The 23,174-nt window shown below is 32.2% G+C and overlaps 2 protein-coding genes across 2 annotated transcripts; one reads left to right on the plus strand and one right to left on the minus strand.

Moving 5' to 3' along the window:
• Positions 1-117: 117 nt before the first annotated feature.
• LOC143195051 (glutathione S-transferase 1) lies at positions 118-5,094 on the minus strand. Its single transcript, XM_076401906.1, has 3 exons — positions 4,831-5,094; positions 4,570-4,776; positions 118-795 (listed from the first exon to the last, which is right to left on the minus strand). Exons 1-3 carry the CDS (start codon positions 4,969-4,971, stop codon positions 484-486), a joined length of 660 nt encoding a protein of 219 aa, XP_076258021.1. The 5' UTR covers positions 4,972-5,094; the 3' UTR covers positions 118-483.
• Positions 5,095-17,529: 12,435 nt separating this feature from the next.
• Positions 17,530-23,151, plus strand: LOC143195053 (myosin light chain alkali). The gene is made up of 6 exons (XM_076401908.1): positions 17,530-17,641; positions 17,990-18,020; positions 19,699-19,836; positions 19,895-20,065; positions 22,890-22,976; positions 23,033-23,151. The coding sequence occupies exons 1-6, from the start codon at positions 17,639-17,641 to the stop codon at positions 23,086-23,088; spliced, it is 486 nt and encodes a 161-aa protein (XP_076258023.1). The 5' UTR covers positions 17,530-17,638; the 3' UTR covers positions 23,089-23,151.
• The last annotated feature ends 23 nt before the right edge of the window (positions 23,152-23,174 follow it).

Genomic DNA, 23,174 nt, shown 5'->3' on the forward strand with positions numbered 1-23,174 from the left:
GTTATGACGCTTGCCAATTGGTAGACTTAAATGTCGAGTGTCCTGATTTATAGTCGACATTAAGAAGTAGGGCCATATAAATCTTAGCTGGAAAAAGCATACTAAATAAAAAGTATATAATTGATAGTAACTTTAATATAAATTATAATCATATATTTATTATAAAAAAATGTTCATACAGATATTTATATAATTTATCTATATATGTAAACATACATATACAAAAATGTACATGTATATTTTCATATATTGTGTGAGTATAGCTATATTAAAATGCACTAAACTTAGAAACAAACAAAATAAAACACACATATATTAACATTCTATTAGGAAATAATCAGGATTGATTCGTGTGATATAATTAACGAATAACGGTGAGTATACAAAATATGAATACTGTTTGTTAATATTAATGTTTGTTCATTACAGTTAGTTGTTAAAATTCAGAGTGATGTGTTTTAGATGTTTAGCAGTTTTACTTATTTAGGGATTACTCTTTAATTTTGGGCGAAAAAGTTCATGTAGTAGACTCAAACCTTCAATGTTCTCTTTGTAAAATGGCATTTTTTCCATTTTCTCAATATACGCTTTTATATTTGTAAATTTGGAGTAAGGGACGAATAAGTTAGAAGCAGTTAAACTGGTGATAAAGCTAAAATCTGCTATGGACAATTGGTCCCCGGCGATGTAACCGCTGTTATTTGTTGCCAAAATTTGATCCACAATACTTAGGGTTTCGTCCAGAGCGTCTAATCTTTCTTTAGATGGATATATGTTTTCAAACAGCAAGGGTTTCTAAAAAAAAAGAAAATTAATGTTATTTTATACAAAATATTAGGCGAGGTATTCTGATCATTTTTTTTTTCATTCTAAAAAAGTATTTCTGGAAAAAGTTGATACAATATATATTAGTAAATCTTATATATAAAATTAAATATATTCGTCATTTTCTACAATTTTCCCGTTTTTTGTTAACATGGTGATACTGCATCGTAAGAATGAGGTTGGTTTGACAGTAATTCAGTTATCAATTTACTTTTCTTCTGTACTTCGAAATCGTCTGCATCTATCTAAAATAGCTGCACCTATCTGGAGAAGTCGTAATAAAAAGGCTTTGTTGAGTATCCTAGGTGTAGCAGAATTTCTCAATTGAGGTCTTATAAAGTGAATGACTTTGGTACACATTTCCATTAATAGTTTCAGCAGCTCGTAATGCACTCCACCTTGCAGATCCTACAATTCATATAAACGGCAAAACTTAATAACCATGAATATTCCCCGTCAGCGTCCAGGTGGTTGAACCTACTGCACTAACCCATGACATTTTGCGTTTATAAAAGCCATAGTAAATTCAAAAAAACTCTTCCTTTTGCTTCGCTAATTAAACCGCGATGCTGAAACTATTGGAAATGATATTTCCGATCAATTCTGAAACAGCTGATTGGTCAACAGCTAAGCTAAATGTTTTGTGTTTGAGGTGGGTTTTCGTCCAATCAGTCTTGCAATTCCTCAGCTTAGAACTTTTTAGTCCTTCAGGTTGTTCTTTAACAATAACATAAAAATCACTACTTTTAAATAGTTGACGACAATTGGGATAAGGAGTCGAATGACCATTCTAAAGGTATTTGATGGGCTTCGTCAACAGATTTCTTCAAATCAAACAAACGTATATGTTATATAATACATCCCCAAGTATCCGGCCATCTGTTTTCACTAATTAAAAAAAAAGTATACCTTTGCTCACCATGTATACTGTTATGCGCACAAATTAAATTTAATTATATCTAAAGCTTCTTCCACAAATAAGTAAGTACGTGAATGCATCTGGCAATCTACAAGACATTCCTGGCTTTTTTAGTAATTCACCCAACGAGAGAAGGATCCCTCACGGCGCTCCAAGCCGTTGGAACCTTAATATATGGATTATTAATATTGGGTATGAAAATAGAGACCATCTCATTGAGTGTATGGATGAAATAGAGGACCAATTCTCCAGCAACACAGTGTGTAGCGCAGCAGCCCCCATTCGCCGTAAATTAAGTCATCCGATCTTCAATTTTTGGCTAACTTTTTTCCATCATGTGATGCCCTACGTAGATATTCTTCATCAAAATCGAATCTACTGGAATAAGAGACGCTATCGTTCATTTTGGACGCAGTATTATTCAAGGTCGATGTTATATTAATAACATTAGTGACGCATGAGATAAAATAAATCATGAGGCACCAGAAAATAAACGCAACCGTTCAGGCAACGTTAGAGGTGTCTGATATTATTTTAAATTGTGCAAAAGATTGATTTCGTTTTAAAGAACATCTAGTAGCTGCATCGATTTTCTTTTTCAGAATACTTGGGACTGTATTGCGGTAAATATTCTGAGGATAAACTTACTTCCGTATGCTCCTTTTTTCCCACACTTAATAAATAATTTTGAACTGAACTATCAGTTATTTATTAAAGAAATGATTGCAGAAAATTAAATTATTTCTCTTCTAAAATTTTTAATAGCAAACATTTTAGAAGACATGTTGAAGAGACTGAACATTTATTATAATTCTTAATAACAACTCCCATGACAACATCAGAACTGAAAGGTGCTTCTTAACACTAAAGCGAATCAAAAACCTTTCTCAGACATCCAATTCAATTAAAATTTTTATCAAGAGCCGCCATGCTTTAGGATACAAAAGAAATATTTTTAATTAATTAACTGGTAACATCACAAAATATTTGTGTTCTTCCTGTTTAAAGACAACATTTTAAGGAAGTTTTTTTATAATTGTCGTTATTCTTAGGCAACTCTAAACTCATTAAGGGTTTCCAGAAGGTATAGCTTGGTCACAGTAAGGACATGCTTTTAAAACCAAGTTATGAAACTTTATTAGTATTTCATATTTGATATTAAATCAAGAAAAAATATACGTTGTGACGACGGCACCGTATTATAGATGAAAATCTTGGAGAATGTGCGATTGTGCACCTAGCTGAGAGGAACCAGCAGGCGAGGCTTCAGCTATTCTATAACAAGGTTCTCAGACGAATTTTGAATATTCATCGGTTCGTTATTAACTTCCAAATTCCGATGTCTCCATTAGCTTCCGATTTGTATGGTCTCTACTAGCATTGCTTTTCAGCTCCTCTTTAACGACATTACTTGATCACTAATTAATCTAGGTGTCGCAGAATAATATCTATATGTATAGATATTTAACGCCTCCCACAACCTCGTGTTCCTGGGTAAAAATAACAACGAGCATTGTTTTTTAAATCAAATAAATAATAACCTTCATTATATGAAAAAAACAGATACCGCCATCTATAGGAAAATAATCAAAAATTAGAACAGCTATTTCGAACAGACTTAGATTAGAACGGGCTTAGACGTATAGATGGCGCAAGATTATAACACAGCTGGCAACTTTACTTTCAACAATAAATTAGGGCTTGGAAAAAGAATGCTTGAGGATAAGTTTTTTTTTCTATTTTTCATTTCCGGTATGAAGCGTATTAAGAGGAAAATAAAAGAACTGGGCTTGAAGTCTAAAAAAATGCATTGGTTAATCGGAAGAATTTCTGAATTATCCGTACACAAGTTGTTGTTCAAGCACATTTTAAAACAGGCATTAACCGTAAAATAATATAAGTAAAACACACAATTTTTCAGAAAGGTCTAGGAGGTCTTGTAAATGGATCTAGACCTTTTTTCCAGACTTGTAAAGATATATTAGGAGAATATACACTTTTATGTTAATACAGAAGTGTTGCAATTCTTGGACAACACTCGAGCAGAACAATTACTCAAAACAATGCAATAATTTCATTTCATATATTTTGTATTCAGAGAAGTGAATTTAACATAAAAAATTGTAGTGTTAATTAATATAAACGTGTTAATAAAATATATTACATAGTATTACATAACTATATGTAATATTTATATTATATATATATATATATATATATATATATATATATATATATATATATATATATTTTAAATTAATAAATTAATAAACATTTAATTTTAATTAATAAATGAATATTATTACCATAGACACTAAGAAAAGACCGATGGTTTCTAAAAACCACATTTTTAAATTCTTGTAAAAATAAACTATGGGTTATTTGGCAATGATAATTACAATGTATAACTAAAAAAGTTCCGGTATGTTGTAACCTTGAAGTTAATCTATATTTTTACCTACCGATTATATAAATTTGTATCAAATAAGTGAGTTAAAGGAATTAATGTTTCTGTTTCCATGTAAATTTATTTTCATGTAAATTCAATGAATTTTTTATATCATTGTATTTGCTATAACATAAATTAGATTAAATTTTAAATTTATTTGACGAAAGATGAAAACAAGTATCCGGCAGCTCCATCTATGAGGAATTTTCGAAGGTTATCGAAATTGAGAAGTATGTATAATTTGAAGGTTATTATTTTCTTTTTAAACTATTGTCATGTTTGTGTATTAGAATAAGTGGTTTGTTTATGATGATCTTTGTACTTAGACCAAATGTCAATATAACTATTAGGAATACATATAAGTGTGTGTACTTACACTAATTAACACCGCCCTTGTAAACAAAGTACTGGAATCAAAATGTAATCTTTGGTCGATGATAGCTCTGCGCTTCAAGTCTTTAGCGGGATATAGAGAGTCGTCCTTTCCGTATTTTGACACCAAATATGCCATAATAGCATGACTGTCAGATACAATGAACCCATCATTTTCTTCCAGTACCGGGACGGTGTGTTGTGGGTTTTTCTTCGGAAACATAAAATTAAATAACATAAAAACTACACACAACTCATAAAATACCTTGAGGAAGTCCTGTTTCATATGTTCCCCTTCTAACAAATTAATATTGATAAAATCTAACTTAATATCGAGAGCGCTTGCACATAACAAAACCGATCTAACCGGCGGGCTAGGTAAAATTCCATAGAGTTTTGTTAACATTTTGTTCGAAACGATGTTGCTTTTACCGTGTCTAGATGCCGACCGCCGGATATACCAAGCCTCGATAGCTATATATTTTATTTTCAGACGCTTACAGAGAAAAACAAGTCTAACTCATCTATATAATTTGTTTGTTTTGTTGTTAGTGTTACTGATCTTTGACCTCACTTTCATTAAAACTAGACGAATATATTATTACTGGATTAGGGATGTCGGATTATCGATATCTTGATATTTAAAAAAATATACCAGTAGTTTATATAATATAAAATATTTTTTAAAACGTTAATATACTTGATATATTAAAATATATCAATATTTTCTAGGTTTATTATTCTTAAAAGAGAAAGAGCCATTGGCTCTAAAAAACATGGATTTTTTCTATATTTATTATTGTGAAGAGTAGAAAAAAGGTCATTGCTCCGAAGAAATATATGGGAAAAAATATTGTTCGAAATTTGAATAAAACATATCGAATTAATGATATCCATATATTCTTTTAAAATACCAATATATCCGAATTTTTTAAAATTATCGATATTTTCTATTCTTTATCTGCCAAAATTCGATAGTCGATATTTTATGAAATATCGATATTTTATAAAATAAAAATGTGTCGATGTTTTTTCCTCTTCTAATATCCTTATTCTCAATGTATTTTTGAAAATATCCATTCATTTATATTGATATATTTAAAAAATATCAATAAATCCGAACTTTTATAAAATACCTCTATTTTGTTCATATCATCTATATTATCATATTATCTATATTATAATTCTAAAAAACAAGAAAAAAGTCGGGAAAAATATTATGAAAAGAGAGAAAAATATCAAAAAAAGATTTTTTTTACCATTTGTTTAATTTTGGCATTTGTGTTGAAAGCTAAATCAAACATTAGATATATATTAACATTTTTGCTAAAATTTTAACAAAGCGTCTAAAAGATGATATTATATTTATATTGGTAAACTTTAACACTGGCTTTTCATGACTTTTTCACCTAGAACAAAGTCTATTATTATGCTAAAACAATAATTGTTCATATTCTTTAAATCCATTCTTTTGATCCAAAATAAAAATATTTTTCGAATTCTAACAGGTCGAGTATTTCGAAATTGTATTGCGTTCTAATAATTATAGTTCTAATATATTAATGTAAATTATACAATGATATTATATGATATACCAAGAAATATTCGAATTATATCGATTATTATAAATAATTTTATCGATTTTTTTTACAGTTAATATAAATCGATTATGCCCAACACTAAAGCGAGTCGAAAGATAAACGACATCAACTATTTTGAAGTACAGAGGCATAATAATAATAAGAAGATAGTATATAAGTACCTTATTCTAAATTTTAATATAAGTGTTGAACGTTGAGTGGCTGGTTGTTATATTTTGACAGTCTATTCTACATTAGTGAAAAAAGTTGTTTTCAATATTCGATAATATAATTAATTTATTTTAGATCATATTTTACACTATCACCAATTTGCTTGTTATTGATACTGTTGTTATTTTTAGATTAATATATTACGAATTACATTTATGAAAATCTATTATAATATTTAGTTTGATCAATAATTTACCTTCTCCCTTATACTCACTTTCAATTACTAAAATCTTATCTTACAGTTAGACATTTTACCATAAAACAAGACGATGAACTCATTGAATTACATCCAATATGTTCAGGAGTTCTACAAGATATTGTATTGGGTCCGAATTTGTATTTCCTATATACAGCTAAATTAGTGCCTTTAAAAATCACTCACGGTGCAAGATAAGCAGACGACATGGTAGTTTTCACCCCAAGATTCAGTAACATCATCAGAGAACCTTCAAAACACACTTTTGTAGCGACCTCTACAACCCTTTAGGCCTCCACGCATTCACCTTCATTAAAGTCAACGGTTAGCAATGCTGGTTAATTGGTACCATGCGATTCTCGGCTATAAAAGACTACCACGATGACGTCGCGGTCTCTTTTCTTTTCTCTACCCCCTTGTAACATTACCACTTCCACAGCGCTACCGTACTTCCTTTACCTAACCTAATATCCTGTTCATTCTCCCGTCGACTACATGTATCAGTCAATATCGAAATAAACAAGTATTTATTCAACTAGTGTTTTCAGTTCTTATGTGAATTCCTTCCACAAAATAGTAGTGAGTTTTCGGACAAACAATCGAATCGACAGCCACACATTCGGATCGATCGGACGAACATTCCTACAATTGGTGACCCCGACATGATCGAAGTGCCTAATAGATAAACCAGCTCAACACATGCCACTTGATAAGTGCTCGACACGTGCATATAAGGATAGCGCGAGGAACCCATCACTATCACATGGTCAACGTTATCCCACGAGACTAGCCCGATGGAAAAAAATCACAGAAGCCCATCATGCATAACAGCAATACATGAACGCATCACGAAACGGGACACGTAAGGCATCACACTTATAGGTACACTAAAACAAATCGGAAAGCCCCAAAAAGAACGACTTTCTGCTACACCTTCGATGGCAGCTGATCCTGTAAAACTCCTGACTATGGCTGGGATCCCCATCTCATAAGCAGTCCCTGGGCGATGATTGCGTGATTGCGGGTGCACTCAGGAACCTGCACTACATGGAGGTATGTTCCACTAGGAAGGGAGTGATGTAGCGACCGCTACAGCCCTTTAGGCCACCACACATTCACCTACATCAAAGTCAAAGGTTGGCAACGCTGGTGGATTGGTACCATGTGGTTTCCGGCTATAAAAGACCACCACGACGACGTCTCGCTCTCTTTCCTTTTCTCTACCTCCTTGTAATAGTACCACTTCCATAGCGTTACCATACTTCCTTTACCTAACCCAATATCCTGCCCATTCTCCCGTCGACTACATGTATCACTCAATATCGAAATAAACAAGTATTCATTGAACCAGTGTTTTCAGTTCTCCTGTGAATTCCAGCCACAAAATAGTAGTGAGTGCTCGGACAAACAATCGCATCGACAGCAACACATTCCGACCGACCGGACGAATATTCCTACACTTTAATAAAAATGATTGCTGCTGAAAACATTGCGTAGTAAAGCAAATGATACAGTCTACCCATGTAACTATTATATTGTCTAGACGAACATACCAACTAGTGAATATTAATGTTACAGAGCGATATCCCATTAAAATCCTTAAGGAGCATATTTCAAAATGTTTGTGTTAAGTACTTCTAAATGGTGTTAGTGCACTCCAATGTGCTTGCTAATCAGCTAAATATGCGACATAAAAATGAAATAAAATATTTAACGGCATTGGATCTGATTAATGGTAATGATTAATGATTTTAAAATAAGATTAAAATAAGATATTTTACACAGGAAATCGTTCAATGAAGTGGTTTTCTGCATGTCATGTATTATCATCGTTATCATAAGACGTACTTATTGCCCACAGGGTAGATTGTTGTTGAATAAAAAATACCTATTTTCAATTTAAACATAGGTTTCTAGATAATAAAATGAAAGTTTGATTACATTCTAGTTTAGAAGACGTTTTTAAAAAATAATTAGAATTAGTAGTTTATTTTTTATAGGTAGGAAATCGACAATATGGTGCGATATTTACGTGGGGATATATAGGAAATTAATTATGTAAGAAAACATATGATTTAAATAATTCAGATAGACATTATGGTAAAAGTAAATATAAACTTTTAAATGAAACAGGAAACTATTTAGCGAGTCTTTGAGGGTGCTTGACGCGGGAATATCTGTTACACAGGGAAATTAAAAAGCAGGATTTTAATAAAATATTTTAATTACAGGGGATACTACAAACTAAAAAACTAAACTAAATGAAATTTACTGAATATAAGAAATATATATTTCAATTTTCATTATCAAACCTCTTCCTCCTCAAACTTCCTTTTAGTATATTTTTATATGTACATATTATAAGTGGTCATGCAAATTTTTTTATTTTCAACCGCCAGGATAAGCGACACCTAATTATTTTCGTAAAATTTGTGTTTACGTACTTTTGATAATAAATAAAGTCTGGAGATCATTTCGTATCCAAACGAATTAAAATTATATCTTGGTTAAACAATGCTTTTCTGTACTTGAGTCCATAATCAGCTGGTCTGATATGCAAAGAACAAATCTTGCTCATAAGAGATTCCACAAGTTTTTCATTGTTTACTTTCCAAAGCCGTTTCTACGGTAGAACAGAATCTTTTGAAAAATCAATTAGTTTTATTTAAACTTTCACATTCTAGAAAATAACACTTCAGTTTTTGCATTTCAATAAATCATATTTTTCTGAAAAAATAGTATTATATCAAGAAATTTCGTTAAAATTACATACAAAAACGCAAGTTGTTCATCACAATTGATCTCATTTTTAATACGATATCGTAAAGAGACGTACAAAATTTTGAATTTATTTATTTTTTAATTTATTTGACCTTAGAATGTAACAGTATCTTGAAATCTCCTAAATCTTGGAGGTATACAAAAGTATTGGCAAGATAAGCTCTTGAAACAGTTTTTAACATTAATGTTGTACTTCCTATATACAGTTATATAGTTCCTGCAGCTTGCCCGGTTTGCTTATGACTTTCTCTTATTGATATATTGCTACTTTCTTTTCCAGTGTTAATGGATCAAATTGGAACTCGTTAAGATTTACAATACCAGATGATCTGTAAGTCGTCAATACTTTCATATTTTCTTCAATAACTCTCAGGCCTCAACATCTGTATCAGATAATATATGTATATATTATCAGTGAATCAGATAAGAAGATAGTAGAATCATATTGAAGACCATACTTGTTTTGGAAAGAAAGTAGAATTGCATCCCCTACTATGTTGAAAATCAGTGGATAAATATATTATTGGCGAGCATCTACTGGGATTTTAAACGAATGCTAGCATTATAATTATGATGATTATGATCATAAGATCTCTGAAAAACTCCCTTAAAAATAATTCAAGAAACAGGAACGTTTGTTTAGTTTTATCAATTTTATAATATTTTAAAATTTTCTAGAAATACTTCAAAATATATATCGTTGTTTAAATAAATACTGGTTCAAATATGACTCTACTGTATGTACAAATTCTCGATAGATGACGGAATAACATGCCTTTTCATAAAATTATTTCGATTCAAGTACAGATATGATATCAACAACTTTTAATGAATTTGCACAATGCATTAATATAGAAGGCAACATATTTTTATGTAGATAATTTCACTAAAATTAATTAAATGATTCCTTATTTGTGCTTGGTATTACAAATATCAGTGTTATCGGGATGATGAGTAGAAAATTGACGACCTACCGTTCACCTTTTATAAATGTACGGTTTTTCGTGCATGTAGTATACATTAATATTAGAAAAATCGGGATTAAAAATGGTCGTATGAAATATTCGATGTTGGCATCAGGTACAGAGTAAAGTCTTGTAACATTTTTTGGCAACCAACTTTAATTAAACGACTAGGTGAGTAGGTTTATGCAGTCGTATTAGGTTTCTGGTTCGATAGGCCTGTTATGTGATAAGCCGACCGGTGTTAATTTTATTTGTGTTATGGTACTTACTTAATCGTAGAATCATATATAATGGTGCTATTAAGGCTAAGTAGCGTAAAACCAATACGTTTTCTCTCTTAAATATTCAATTACATTCCAGTCACTTTTACAGTTTATCGTTGTCGTTCGACCTTCGTAGAGTAAAGACGTGTTTGGAGCGACGGTCAGTGTAATAAATTTGAAAGTGTACTACCTGTGCCACAAATGCGATTTTAAAAAATAAGTAAAAACCGTGACGACAATAACAGTGTTAAAACTGCGCGTTAAATGTTTAGTGAAAATGTGTTTAAAACGATGGTCACTGCAATAAAGTAACAAAGGTAAAATTTTGGGGGCTGTTAAGGGTCGGAGGTGCATCATCTGTACCACAAATGCGGCGATATAACGGTTCTGAAACAAATACCGGTACTGAAATTTTTGTAAAAACGTGAATTAAACTATTCATTAAATAAAAATGATTGATAGAGAGAACCAGAGACTAAATGAGATGGAAACATAATCCTCAACGTCAGGTGAAGCTCATCTGGCACAACAGAATCAAATCTTTTGTCAAGAAAACCATAAGAGAACGCAAAATGAGCAAGCTCTCTATAATGCGTATATTAACGAAAAAACAGCCCGACGGAATCTGGAAATTGCACTAACAAATATGCAAAAACAATTAGATGCACTACAACTCCTAATAAAAAACCAAAACACATACAATCCAACTAGCATTCCCGTAGTGAACCAGTGCACTGAAAACAAATTGCCTGTAAACTATGAAACAGACGAGGAAGAATTGCAAAAAGAAGTAGGCTGGATAACAGTTAAAAGAAATAAGAAACGAAAAGCAAACTATACACCTGAAGCTTCACCACAACAACCAAAAACCATTAAAGCACAAGAATTGAATAAAGAAATAAAAGTGCCGAGACCACCTCCAATTATAGTAAGTAATGTCACAGACTTTGACTTGCTATATGAAACAATGAAAACAAATAATATACTATTTAGAGCAACAACATTAAACAATGGACAAATCAAATTAAACGCCGAATGTCGTAAAACTTTTACGAAAATTGCTGAGTGCTTGGAATTCCTAAAATTACAATGGCACTCGTATGAAGATAAGCAAACCAGAGACATTAAAGTAATGGCAAGAGGGCTTCCACCGACAGCTAAAACTACTAAAATAGTGGAAGAGTTAATAAAAAATGGACTTAAATGTACTGACGTCACAAATATCCTGAAAAAAGAACGAAATAAAAATAACAATGGAGAAATAGTTGTCCAGAAGAAGCCTTTACCACTGTTTATGTTATCATTCCAACATAACACGGACATAAAAGCAATTTATGAAATTAAACAAATTCTAGGAGTCGAAGTAAAAATAGAACCTCTTAGAAAGGCAAATCTTGTGCCACAGTGCAAGAGATGCCAATTACATGGACACACACAAAAATTCTGTAAAAGGGAACCAAGGTGTGTAAAATGCTCAGGAAAACACATCACGGGAGAATGCAAAAAACCCAAAGGAACAAAAGCGAAATGTGCGAATTGCAATGAAGCGCATCCAGCAAGCTACAGAGGATGCGTAGTTGCGAAAACATTCCAAGAGAGAAGAAATAAAATCAGTCAGGCTAAAGAGCAAAAAACAGTGACTCAAAATAAACAACCAAAAATGTACAACGAAGTCAACGATGAAATGACCTATGCTCAAAGCATAAACCAAACCGCTCAAAAAGAAACAAAAAAAGAAGACGTTACAACCAACGAACTGCTATTGAAACTTATAGCAAAGCTGGACAACCAGGAAAAGATTATTGAATCGTTTTCTGAAAGATTACTTAAACTCGAAAACAATAGGGCGGTGGCCTCAAGAACTAAAAATGGCAAGTAAAGACATCCGCATCGCAATTTGGAATGCTAATGGGATTCAGAAACATCACGCTGACCTACAAGTATTCCTAGAATTGCAAAAAATAGATATTTGCTTAATATCTGAAACCCATTTGACAAAGGAATCCTTTATTAAATTTAGAGGATATCACTTTTACCACACCATTCATCCAGCTAACACAGCAAGAGGAGGAAGTGCAATAATAATAAAAAATAATATATGCCATCATCAAGAACCCGGACTCAGTTTAGCAGAAAATCAGGTAACGGCAGTAACTGTTATATCTAGCAAATACAGGGTTACATTAGCTTCCATATATAGCCCTCCAAGATACAACCAAAAAAAAGAAAATTACTTGAATGTTCTAAACAACCTAGGAGAAAAATTTATAATCGGTGGTGATTTCAATGCTAAAAATACAAGATGGGGATCTAGAATGACGACAACTAAAGGTAATGAATTACATAAAGCAGCTGCTGAGCTAGGGTGCAGTTACATGTCGACAGGAAAACCAACTTATTGGCCTACCGATCCAGAGAAAACTCCAGACCTGTTAGACTTCTTTATAGCTAGAAACATAACCACTAACTACATGGAAGTTGAAGAAAATTTTGACTTAAGTTCAGATCACACACCTGTGATTTTGACGCTGAGTGAAAACATTATAAGAAAACAACAAAATCCAACATTAACCAACAAGAGGACAGACTGGGAAGGATTTGTTGAAGAAATAAACAATCGAATTCAACTAAATGTTCCCCTTAAGACAGAAGACCAATTAAATTATGAAACCGAAAAATTCGTTGCAGACATCCAACAGGCTGCTTGGAATAACACTCCAGAAATTAAAACTTCAACCAAAGGAATAAATTACCCGAAAGAAATCAAGGAAATGGTAGCTGAAAAACGAAAACTACGGAAAAAATGGCAGCAAAATAGAACACCTGAAAATAAGAATATCTTAAACAACATAACACAAAGGTTGAAGAGGGAAATTTTGGAAATTAAAAACAATTCCATAAATAACTATCTACGAAATTTAACAGACGACAAGAACACAGACTATTCGCTCTGGAAAGCCACTAAATACCTAAAACGATCCTGTCTACATAGTCCTCCGATAAGAAACATGCATGGAAGTTGGGCACGCAGCAACCTGGAGAAAGCAGAAGCATTCGCTGACCATTTAGAGAAAACTTTCAAACCAAACGAAAGTGAAATTGAACATACTTTACCGGACATAGACGGCGAAAATTCGACAATTCAATTAACAACTCCGAAAGAAGTCACCAACGTTATTAAAACAAACATCAAGCCAAATAAATCACCAGGCTATGATTTAATAACAGGGCAATTGCTGCACAATCTGCCAAGAAAGGGTATTATAAAGCTCACTAACTTAATCAATGCAGCATTTCGACTGAAATATGTCCCAGACGTTTGGAAAATGGCTGAAATAATAATGGTTCCAAAACCTGGAAAATCACCAAATGATATAAAAGCTTATCGACCTATCTCACTGTTACCGATGATAGCTAAGGTATTTGAAAAGCTCCTCTTGAAAAGATTAAAACCAATTATAGAGAGAAAAAACCTAATACCAACACACCAGTTTGGGTTTATTACCAAACATTCAACGATTGATCAAGTGCATAGAATAACAGATGTTATTGAAAAAGCCTATGAAGATAATAAAGTATGCTCAGCTGTATTCTTAGATGTAGCACAAGCTTTCGACAAGGTATGGCACAAAGGCCTCGTCCATAAGCTACAGAAAATATTACCGAAGCAACACACCGAACTATTAAAATCCTACATCACAGCCAGAATGTTTAGAGTGAAACAAGAGGAAGCTTACTCTACAATAAAAGAAGCTAAAGCAGGTGTACCACAAGGAAGTGTACTGGGGCCAATTCTGTACCTACTTTATACATGTGATATACCACAAATCGAAAACATTACAATGGCTACATTTGCTGATGATACTGCTATTCTTGCTGTCGGAAACAATAGCGAAGATGCAACCAGAAACCTACAACAGGCTACTGACGCTATAAATAAATGGACCCAAATCTGGAAAATACAAATTAACCAAAACAAATCTGTGCATGTTCAATTCACCTATAAACAGGCCGCGCTTACACCATTGACCATAAACCACACTGTCATACCATACAGCAATAATGCTAAGTATCTCGGAATGACACTTGATGCAAAACTACGGTGGAAGGAACATGTCAAAAAGAAAAGAAAAGAACTTGAGTTAAAATATAGAAAAATGTATTGGCTAATTGGAAGAAAATCTCAATTAACTATACATAATAAATTACTTCTATATAAACAAATATTAAAACCTATATGGACATACGGAATACAATTATGGGGATGTTCCACAAAAAGCAACATAAATCTAATACAAGTTTTCCAGAACAAAGTCCTAAGAAGCATCGTAGGTGCACCCAGATATTACCGGACCATTTATTTACATCGAGATCTTCAGATACCGACTGTCAATCAAGAAATTAAAAGAATTGCAAAGAGACATGAGGAGAGACTTCACTCTCATGTTAATTTCGAAGTATTACAACTCTTGGACAACACCAAAACCGGACGCAGACTCAAAAGGACCAAACCATTTGAACTTGTGTAGTGTGTTGTAGTGTAGTGCAGTGAGGTGCATTAGAAAAAACTCAAAGTGTTAAAACAATTATTATTATGTTAGAGACTATGTAGGACTGATGAGTCCTATTAGATATATACCTAGATTTAAGCTATTATAAGGACAAATTGTAGGTTAGTCGGCAACGACTAGTAACAATGTATATAATTATAAAAAAAAAAAAAAAAAAAAAAAAAAAAAACTTTTACAGTTTAATTACAGAATTAAGAAGTATTCCTAAAAATATGAATTAGGGATAATATGTTAATCGTAACGGCCTGCTTGTTGAAGTATATTCTGAAGAAATAGTGATTTTAACATGTGAAATCCGTTTTGAAAATGAAGTGATTGACTGAATCTAAATAAAATACCAGAAAAGCTAGGACAATTTTTCAAAAAGGAGGAAAAATTAATCTTACTATTTAATTAATCTAACTGCAATTTCAAATAAAGAGACACCAATTGACTTATTTCGATCTAACAGTTTCACTTTGGAAGACATGAAATATACAGCAAATAGTGATGCCTCGCCGCTGAATTTGTTTTTTTGATATGAGGGTCCCCTTTCAGCTGTTTCAGCTAGCTTGACACAGTTTATAATGCCTAATGATGGATGGAAATATAAGGTTTGATGTAAAATTCGGAGGTTTTTATATCCTTCGATAAATTTACTCTGTCCATTATCTTCCGTACTCTTGATCACTGCAGATATATTTTTGCACGTATCACATATCGGCTATGTATAGATATACTTCAATTGATTATTGAACAGGTTGAACAGAATTTGTATACAAAACGAATGTAAAGATTTTAGAACTATACAGATCATGTAGCGATCATGTAGCTTAAAGTATTTTAATGACATACGCTTTCCTCAACATTGTAATTTTCATGAGAATTTGCTGAAAAATAATTGTTATAATCTGCAAATTTGGCGGCTGTAACTTTGTTAATGTGGCTGCTATACTCTGTCAAAGTTCTAGTGTTCGTATTGTCGGGAAACATTTTTTTCCCATAGAATTGCTTTTTATATACCAGATACTTAGATTATTAGTTGTTCAATCTACGTCTTAACTTAGTAATGTCTGTACTGTTTTTATAATTTTGTTCAAGTTTTGTGATATACACTAGATATTCTACCAAAGTAAATGAAATTGAATATGGTACATAATGATTTGCCACTGATTCATACGATTAAAGAAGAACTTATGTTGTTTATGGAAAAGACATCTTGAAACGGCGCGTAATAATAATCCAATTTAGAGTAATAAATGCGATTTATTAAAAAAATAAAAGGTGATTTCATTAAATTATATTTTTATACACTTTTACGGTTAAGAATAGAGAAAAGTCGATCGTATGACTTTGACAGATAAATGGTAGAAAATATTTTTTTTAATGTATTTTAAAGTCTCCGTTTTACCAACGTGGACTCCGAGCCACGGTACTCGGTATTGATCCTACCGACTGGCGATTGACCAACTTAGAAATCATCCCAGAAGACATCCGGTCTTACCCAACCTGGTTACTGATTCGAACCCGCGACTATCGCAACAGTAGGTGGACCGTCATGTCGCCTTTACCACTGCGCCAACTAAGGCGGCAGAAAATATTTTATAGTAATAAAACGTTGATTCTTAATAATGTTTGGTGAACGCTGTTGGTTTTGTGCGAAATGAAAGATTGTTACAGAAAGAACTGATCTTTTATGGGTGCGAGTACAAAAATTTGTATCAACTTTGGTTCTAATGAGTTGTTTAACTTTATGTAGAATCATTAATTATTGTCATTAAGTTTATTATGTGTGCTAATGGTCGTTTAAGAGACTGTTTTTCATTCAAATATGTTAAAGACTGTAATAGAGCTGTGAGGTTGTGATATTAAAATATGTGAATTAATATGTAAGAAATAATTGAAAATGAATATGGAATATGAAAATATATAATAAAATATGAAAATATATAATAAACTGAAAGTGAAATTCTTTCAAACAGTATTCCTTTTAAAAAAGCAAAAATCATATTAAAGTATTTAATTTAAAAATGTTTTGAATTGATATATACTCTGAATACTATAGATTAATTTGTTCTTATAAAAATGCTCTGCTTCAACTTACACTGCATTTTGTTTCATTCATTCATTTTGTTCCATCTGCTGTTTGTTGCATTTGATTTCCCCTTTTGTCCTCCTCTTCATTTGTTTTTTTATTTTAATTGACTTAATTTGCTGTTGTTTTAATAATTCAGTCAACTCCAAATTATGGAATTCTATGATCAACAACATTTTTCCAGATTTATAAGTGAAATTAATGTTCAACAAAAATGTTACATTTGAAGATTGCGGCTGGTTCTCTTTAGTAAGCGCAAAAAAGATCCAATCAAAATCGACAGGCTAATGATGTCAGCTATCCTCACTAGTTTTAATTTAAGCCGACGTCTATATAAAGATTCACATCGTTGAAATCCAAGTCTTTTAAAGGTTACGCGTCCATTAAGTGTCATCAAGCCAATTGTGTGAAAATGGTGAGGATATTTTCTAGTTTATTTGAAACATTTTATTGGGTTTCTTATAATTTGAAATTAAATAGTTACTTAGAGGTGCATCAAATAATCACCAAATATGTATTTAATAATTAATTTAAAATTAAATAATATAAAAATTTAAAGTATTTTCAAACAAATAACTTCACCATTCTATCATCAGAAGGAACCAATTTTTTATATACATTGTCAACTATTGGGATATCTTGATAGCAAAATATTTTTTTAAAATTTTAATTCAAATCTCCATTATTATGTATATTATATATGTAATTTGTTAAAGAAAAATAATATAATAGATGCTTTATTGATTAATTTGTATGTTTGCAGGGGGATAAACTAAAACCGTCAGAAATGGAGAGTAAGTGTATTTTATATCTAATTTAAGAAATTTGTATAGTATAAAACAGTCTTTTATTTTACTTGAAAACTACTTTATGTTAACGAAAATGCGCGAAGACTTGTTAGAACATCGATGCCTTAATTCTAAACACTCCACTCATCAGATTGTAGGGTGAGACATAAACACTCCATTTTCTTTACTTTCCAGGCCCTATCAGCTATATGATATAACTCCTTCCGCCTAAGGAAAAGACCAAAGGGATGTATGTGATCGTTGTCAATCCTCCACAGCTTACAGTTGTAGTAAAATTATTTCTGGGTATAGATTGTACCTTCAGTTTAATAATCTTCTGAATCACACTATCTTTATCCAAATATCTAAGATTTAGCCTGTACAGCATAGCTTCCCAAGTTTTCTTGCCTCCAAATTTCAATAGTGTGTGGCTGAGTATCTAAGCTACGGTAATTCGCCTTTGGTGGCGATAGATTCTAAATTGCCGTAGTATTCTAAATTCTAAAGTCCTCCTTTGCAGTTTTTACACACTGAATGTTTGTGTCAAGAATCCGCTGACTAGGAGTATTTATTAAAACATGGATGGTTTCTAATTCTAATATTTATGATTAAGATACTTTGAACACCTTCTATGTACATTTGGTGACCTTATAACTAAAATGCGGTTCTTTTGTCTGAACTGTTCGAACCTATGTTAAAGAATGGTTTTGACAGCGTTAGTTATGAAACATGTAGGGATCAAAACAAACATTTTTATTTTACTTAAACATCATTTTATACCTAATTAAATAATATACATAAACTGTTATCATTAGTATTTTACCGTTATTGTTTAACTTGTAAAGTGCCAATATAATGTTTAATCTGTTTTTATGCAGCGATAATTTTGATTTATAAAATATAATGCGGGTCAATATTAGAGTAGTTGGCGCATTATCCAGAAAAGCTTTTGGGCAGGCGTTCATCTCCTTTATATATCAATGGTTCCAAACATTTACAGACAGCTTGTTTATTGTTAGTTTTATTGATATCAATATATGTATTGATCAAGATATTTTCCATCATTTGCTATAACTTTTTCCTATATTTCTGGCAACATAACCCTGATAGTTTGCCAATTTCTTCACGTCAGTATTGACGTGGGCACCTACCATATGAACAGCAAGACTTTATAACTATGAATATTCCGCTTCAGTGTCGATATGGATGATTTTCCTGGACCATTCCATGACTTTCTGCGCTTGGGATTATTGTAGTTAGGACAATGCGTCATAGTTTTTTTTGCTTGACAAGAAATAAAACCGCAATGTTGAAATGGTTCAAAATTGGATTTTCTTATTCATATGTAAATATCTAGACACAGTTGATTCATCAACTGCTAAGCTGACTGAAATTTCTATATAAGTGAAATAAGTCTTGTAATTCATTGTATTTGAACTTCTTTGGACTTCCAGGTCTTTGGCTATTGAAGTCAAAATCACCACTTTTAAATCTTTGAAACTAAAACTAACTACTGGGTTATTACGGCGTTACCATAAGTTTATAAAAGTTTTTGATAGGCCTTGGTATCAGATTTCTTCAATTCATAATACTAAATGTGCAAAATATAATTTTTAGCGTTTAAAATTAGGTGGACACTAAATAACTCAATAATTTGAAGACGTATTAAACATATGTTTTTTAGCATTGGAATTTGCGATGGAAGTATATGGTGGTGATGATAAAATTATTGACGCCAAAGATCTGGGCCTAATCTGTAGGGCTTTGAATTGTAATCCGAGTTTAGAGACATTAGAAAAAATGGGCGCTACGAAAAAACCAGGTATATATGAATTCCTATTATCGTTCGCTGCAATTATATAACGAGTTTTTTTAATTAGGAGAAAAGAAAATGAAGATGGACGAAATTCTTCCGATCATACTGGAATTAAGGAAACAGAAGAAGGACGAGGGCTGTTATGAGGACTTTGTCGAGTGTCTGAAATTATACGATAAGGCAGGTGACGGTCATATGATGGCAGCTGAGTTGCCTCATATGTTACTTTCGCTGGGTAAGCTTCTTCATTTTAATAATTTGTTGATGTTGCTCCCGTTTTACCTTATATATTATCTGGGAATTTAATTAAAAGATAAATTACTGACATATTTAATAATATTTTTTGAATGAAATTACTGTTTATGCAATTTTAACTAAGCCGATTTTGTGATAATTGTATAATTTTATAAGGAACATTGTATGCGCTGATTAATTTTTTATGAAGCCTTGGACAAACAGACATATAAAACTCTAAACATAAAACTGACTATAAGACTGACAATATTTAAGAAAAATTACAAATGCTATCTCGATGATATGTAATTTTTTCACCGAAAATATTTGTTACCTATTTAGTGCAAAATAATTTGAATTATATGTGTATGTATGTATATACATATATAAGTGAAATATTATTGACGGTCTGCCTGAGATATAATAACGAATTCTAATAATTCACTCGATTCATAATCTCATAATTGTTTTGAAGTTTGGCATAATCATGTGCTGCGGAAATATCGAAGGTTGATAAAATGTCGTATATTTAATAGCTCAAATTAGTGTCATGCGAATCGATTTTCAGCATAATTTAAGAGCGACAAAGTTTTCTAAATTTTTGGTTGACATCGGCAACGGAAATATTTAAATAAGAAAATATAATTACTGCAAAGAATCTTTGTGATAGTATAGCAGATTTGATTTGGTAACTGCGAGATAATACCTAAATTCCATTTTTGCGCTGATAGGACGAATGCGCTGATGGGTTTAAAGTTTTTCTGCTAGAGAAACTAACAACTGAACATATAATGTATGAATCTCTGTATACCGTAATAAAATTGGAAGATAGTGTTCAATATCCTGTGAAATTTTTGCATATTCAACCCACAATGCACGCTATCTAAAGATATAAAGATCGGCGGACCAATAATGCTATTGCATAGTCTGAACCGTAATATCGCTAGGATGTGAAAACTGCGAATATTATTGAAGCAAAGGAAAGCATCAGGCGAAAATGTATTTAGTTCAAGAATACCTTTGATTCCATGAGATAATTACCTGCAATTTTTAAATTACTTGCGTTTTTAAACCAAACCAAGTCCACTAAAGCTCAAAACATCTCACAAGACGATAATGAAAAATACTTGGGTCTTTACTTGGAACGTAGATTAACTTGACAGAAGCACATCTGGGTCAAACGATAACAAATCGACAACTTCATAGTGTGAATTCATTAACAAGTCGCCTCTCCCACTTAAGCAATGAGAGCAAAATGATGGATTACAACGCCATCATCAAGCCAATCTGGATATATTGCCTTCAACTGCAGGGGTCAGCAGCAACAACAATATTAAAATATTAGATTCCAGAGCAAAGCTTTAATCAACATGCTAAATGTTTCCCAAAGTATGAGCAATGGGTACTTGTACCTAAAGTCTATCCTATAAAACAGCCAATGCACGTCATAAAAAAAAACGTCGGCACTGCGCAATGTTGCCGCATTAACTTCATCATCATCATCAATCCGTAGCCGGTACTCGGGGAGAGTGTCTACTTCTTACCCAATATGCTGCTATTAGTGCCTCAGGACTTCTTAACAAATTTTCGTCACAGTTGGCGATCAGCTGTTTTGGCCTAAAACAATGTCAGTATCCTATTTTTCTAATCGTTTTCAATAATCTTGACCCATATCTTTTTCGAAACTGTTCATTATATCTTCCGCCCAAGACGTCGATTTTGCCACAGACATTTTTGAGGAATTCGTTCACTTTTCATTCGACAAACATGTCCTAACCATTGCAATCTGCGGTTCTGAATTTGGCTCTAAACTGTGCTCTAATTACCATATCTTAAACGGATTACTTTATTTCTAATACGATCTCGGAGGGCTTCGTATTTCAAACACTTCAAGCTTACATATAACAGACTATAATACAGTCTCGGACCTATACAGAAGATAAGCCTTCGAAAGAGAAGGATTTTAATCTAGATTGTAATACTTTTTCTCTTCCATACGTACCATCAAAAACAAAAGCTAGTGCAGCTTGGTCGATTCGGTTTATTACTTCGGCGGTAGATGCCACTTTTTTTCTCCTGTATGACTCACCCCAAGTACATGAACTACACCAACTGGATGCCATTGAGATTTACAATAGCAGGCGGTGCGTTAGTTGCCAGGTCTTTTCTTCATTACTTTTCAAGACATGTGGTTGTGCGATGCGAATTATCACATAAAGGATACTAGAAGCTCCAATATCCTTATCAGCGAAGTTAGCGCGATCTTCAACGAACATCAGATCAGTTAAGGAGTTTTCATGTATGTTTTTAAAGTACTTTCGCATAATTGCATCCACTAATATGTTGAAAAGCAGTGGAAGGACGATATCATTTTGACGAACACTGGTTTGTATCCTCTAATTATTTTCACTAATGTTTTGAAGATTTTTGAAAACATTTGACAACAGAGGCGACCAATAGGAACGCAAATCGAATTTTATAGGCTGATCCGGTTATATATTCCGACGCATCAGACAACATTCTGTTTTTTTAATTACTGTAAAATGAGAAGGGAAACTCGACGAAAACGAATATTATATTTTTAGCCGATGGATTAGGAAAATAAAATACTATACCTATGTACCACAAATTTCAAGTTTATAATTCAGAAGTAATAATTTATTTATGTTACGCCCATTAAAATTTTATATTTATGTTTACTATTGTTTTGAAATTCAGGATTTCAATATTCAAGGTCAATATTTTACGCCTCTATTTATTATACAGACAATGAAATTTTTGTTTTCTCCATCTGATACAATTATCCAAAAAAATGTTATTTTTAGGTGAAAAATTAACGGAACCTGAGGTAGAAGAACTGTTGGAGGACTGTTTAGATGAGGAAGATGATGAAGGCCAAATAATTTATGATCGTAAGAAGAATTCATTCATTGGTATGTCCGTATTTAATTTGGTTTTTTTATTTCAGCATTCTTACGTAGAATGTGTGAGTTGGACCCTCCTTTAAAGAAGAAGAAGAAATAAACACGTTATTACTAAAATGTATTATATTGAGTTAAAAGAAAATATACAGCAATAACTATCTTACCAGTTGTATTTAGCTTATTTGT

The sequence above is a fragment of the Rhynchophorus ferrugineus genome, unplaced genomic scaffold, assembly GCF_030347505.1.
Source record: "Rhynchophorus ferrugineus isolate W39M unplaced genomic scaffold, kcgeb_rfMv2 rfM4, whole genome shotgun sequence".
NCBI lineage: Eukaryota > Metazoa > Arthropoda > Insecta > Coleoptera > Curculionidae > Rhynchophorus > Rhynchophorus ferrugineus.

Bases quoted from the DNA above. Each gene is read 5' to 3' on its own strand.
- LOC143195051 (XM_076401906.1), bottom strand. From the start codon at position 4,971: ATGTTAACAAAACTCTATGGAATTTTACCTAGCCCGCCGGTTAGATCG. The intron at 4,777-4,830 runs GTATTTTATGAG...ATGTTTCCGAAG, and splicing joins TGAAACAGGACTTCCTCAAG to AAAAACCCACAACACACCGT. The intron at 796-4,569 runs GTAAGTACACAC...CTTTTTTTTTAG, and splicing joins CAAGGGCGGTGTTAATTAGT to AAACCCTTGCTGTTTGAAAA.
- LOC143195053 (XM_076401908.1), top strand. The intron at 18,021-19,698 runs GTAAGTGTATTT...TATGTTTTTTAG, and splicing joins AAAACCGTCAGAAATGGAGA to CATTGGAATTTGCGATGGAA. The intron at 20,066-22,889 runs GTAAGCTTCTTC...TGTTATTTTTAG, and splicing joins TCATATGTTACTTTCGCTGG to GTGAAAAATTAACGGAACCT.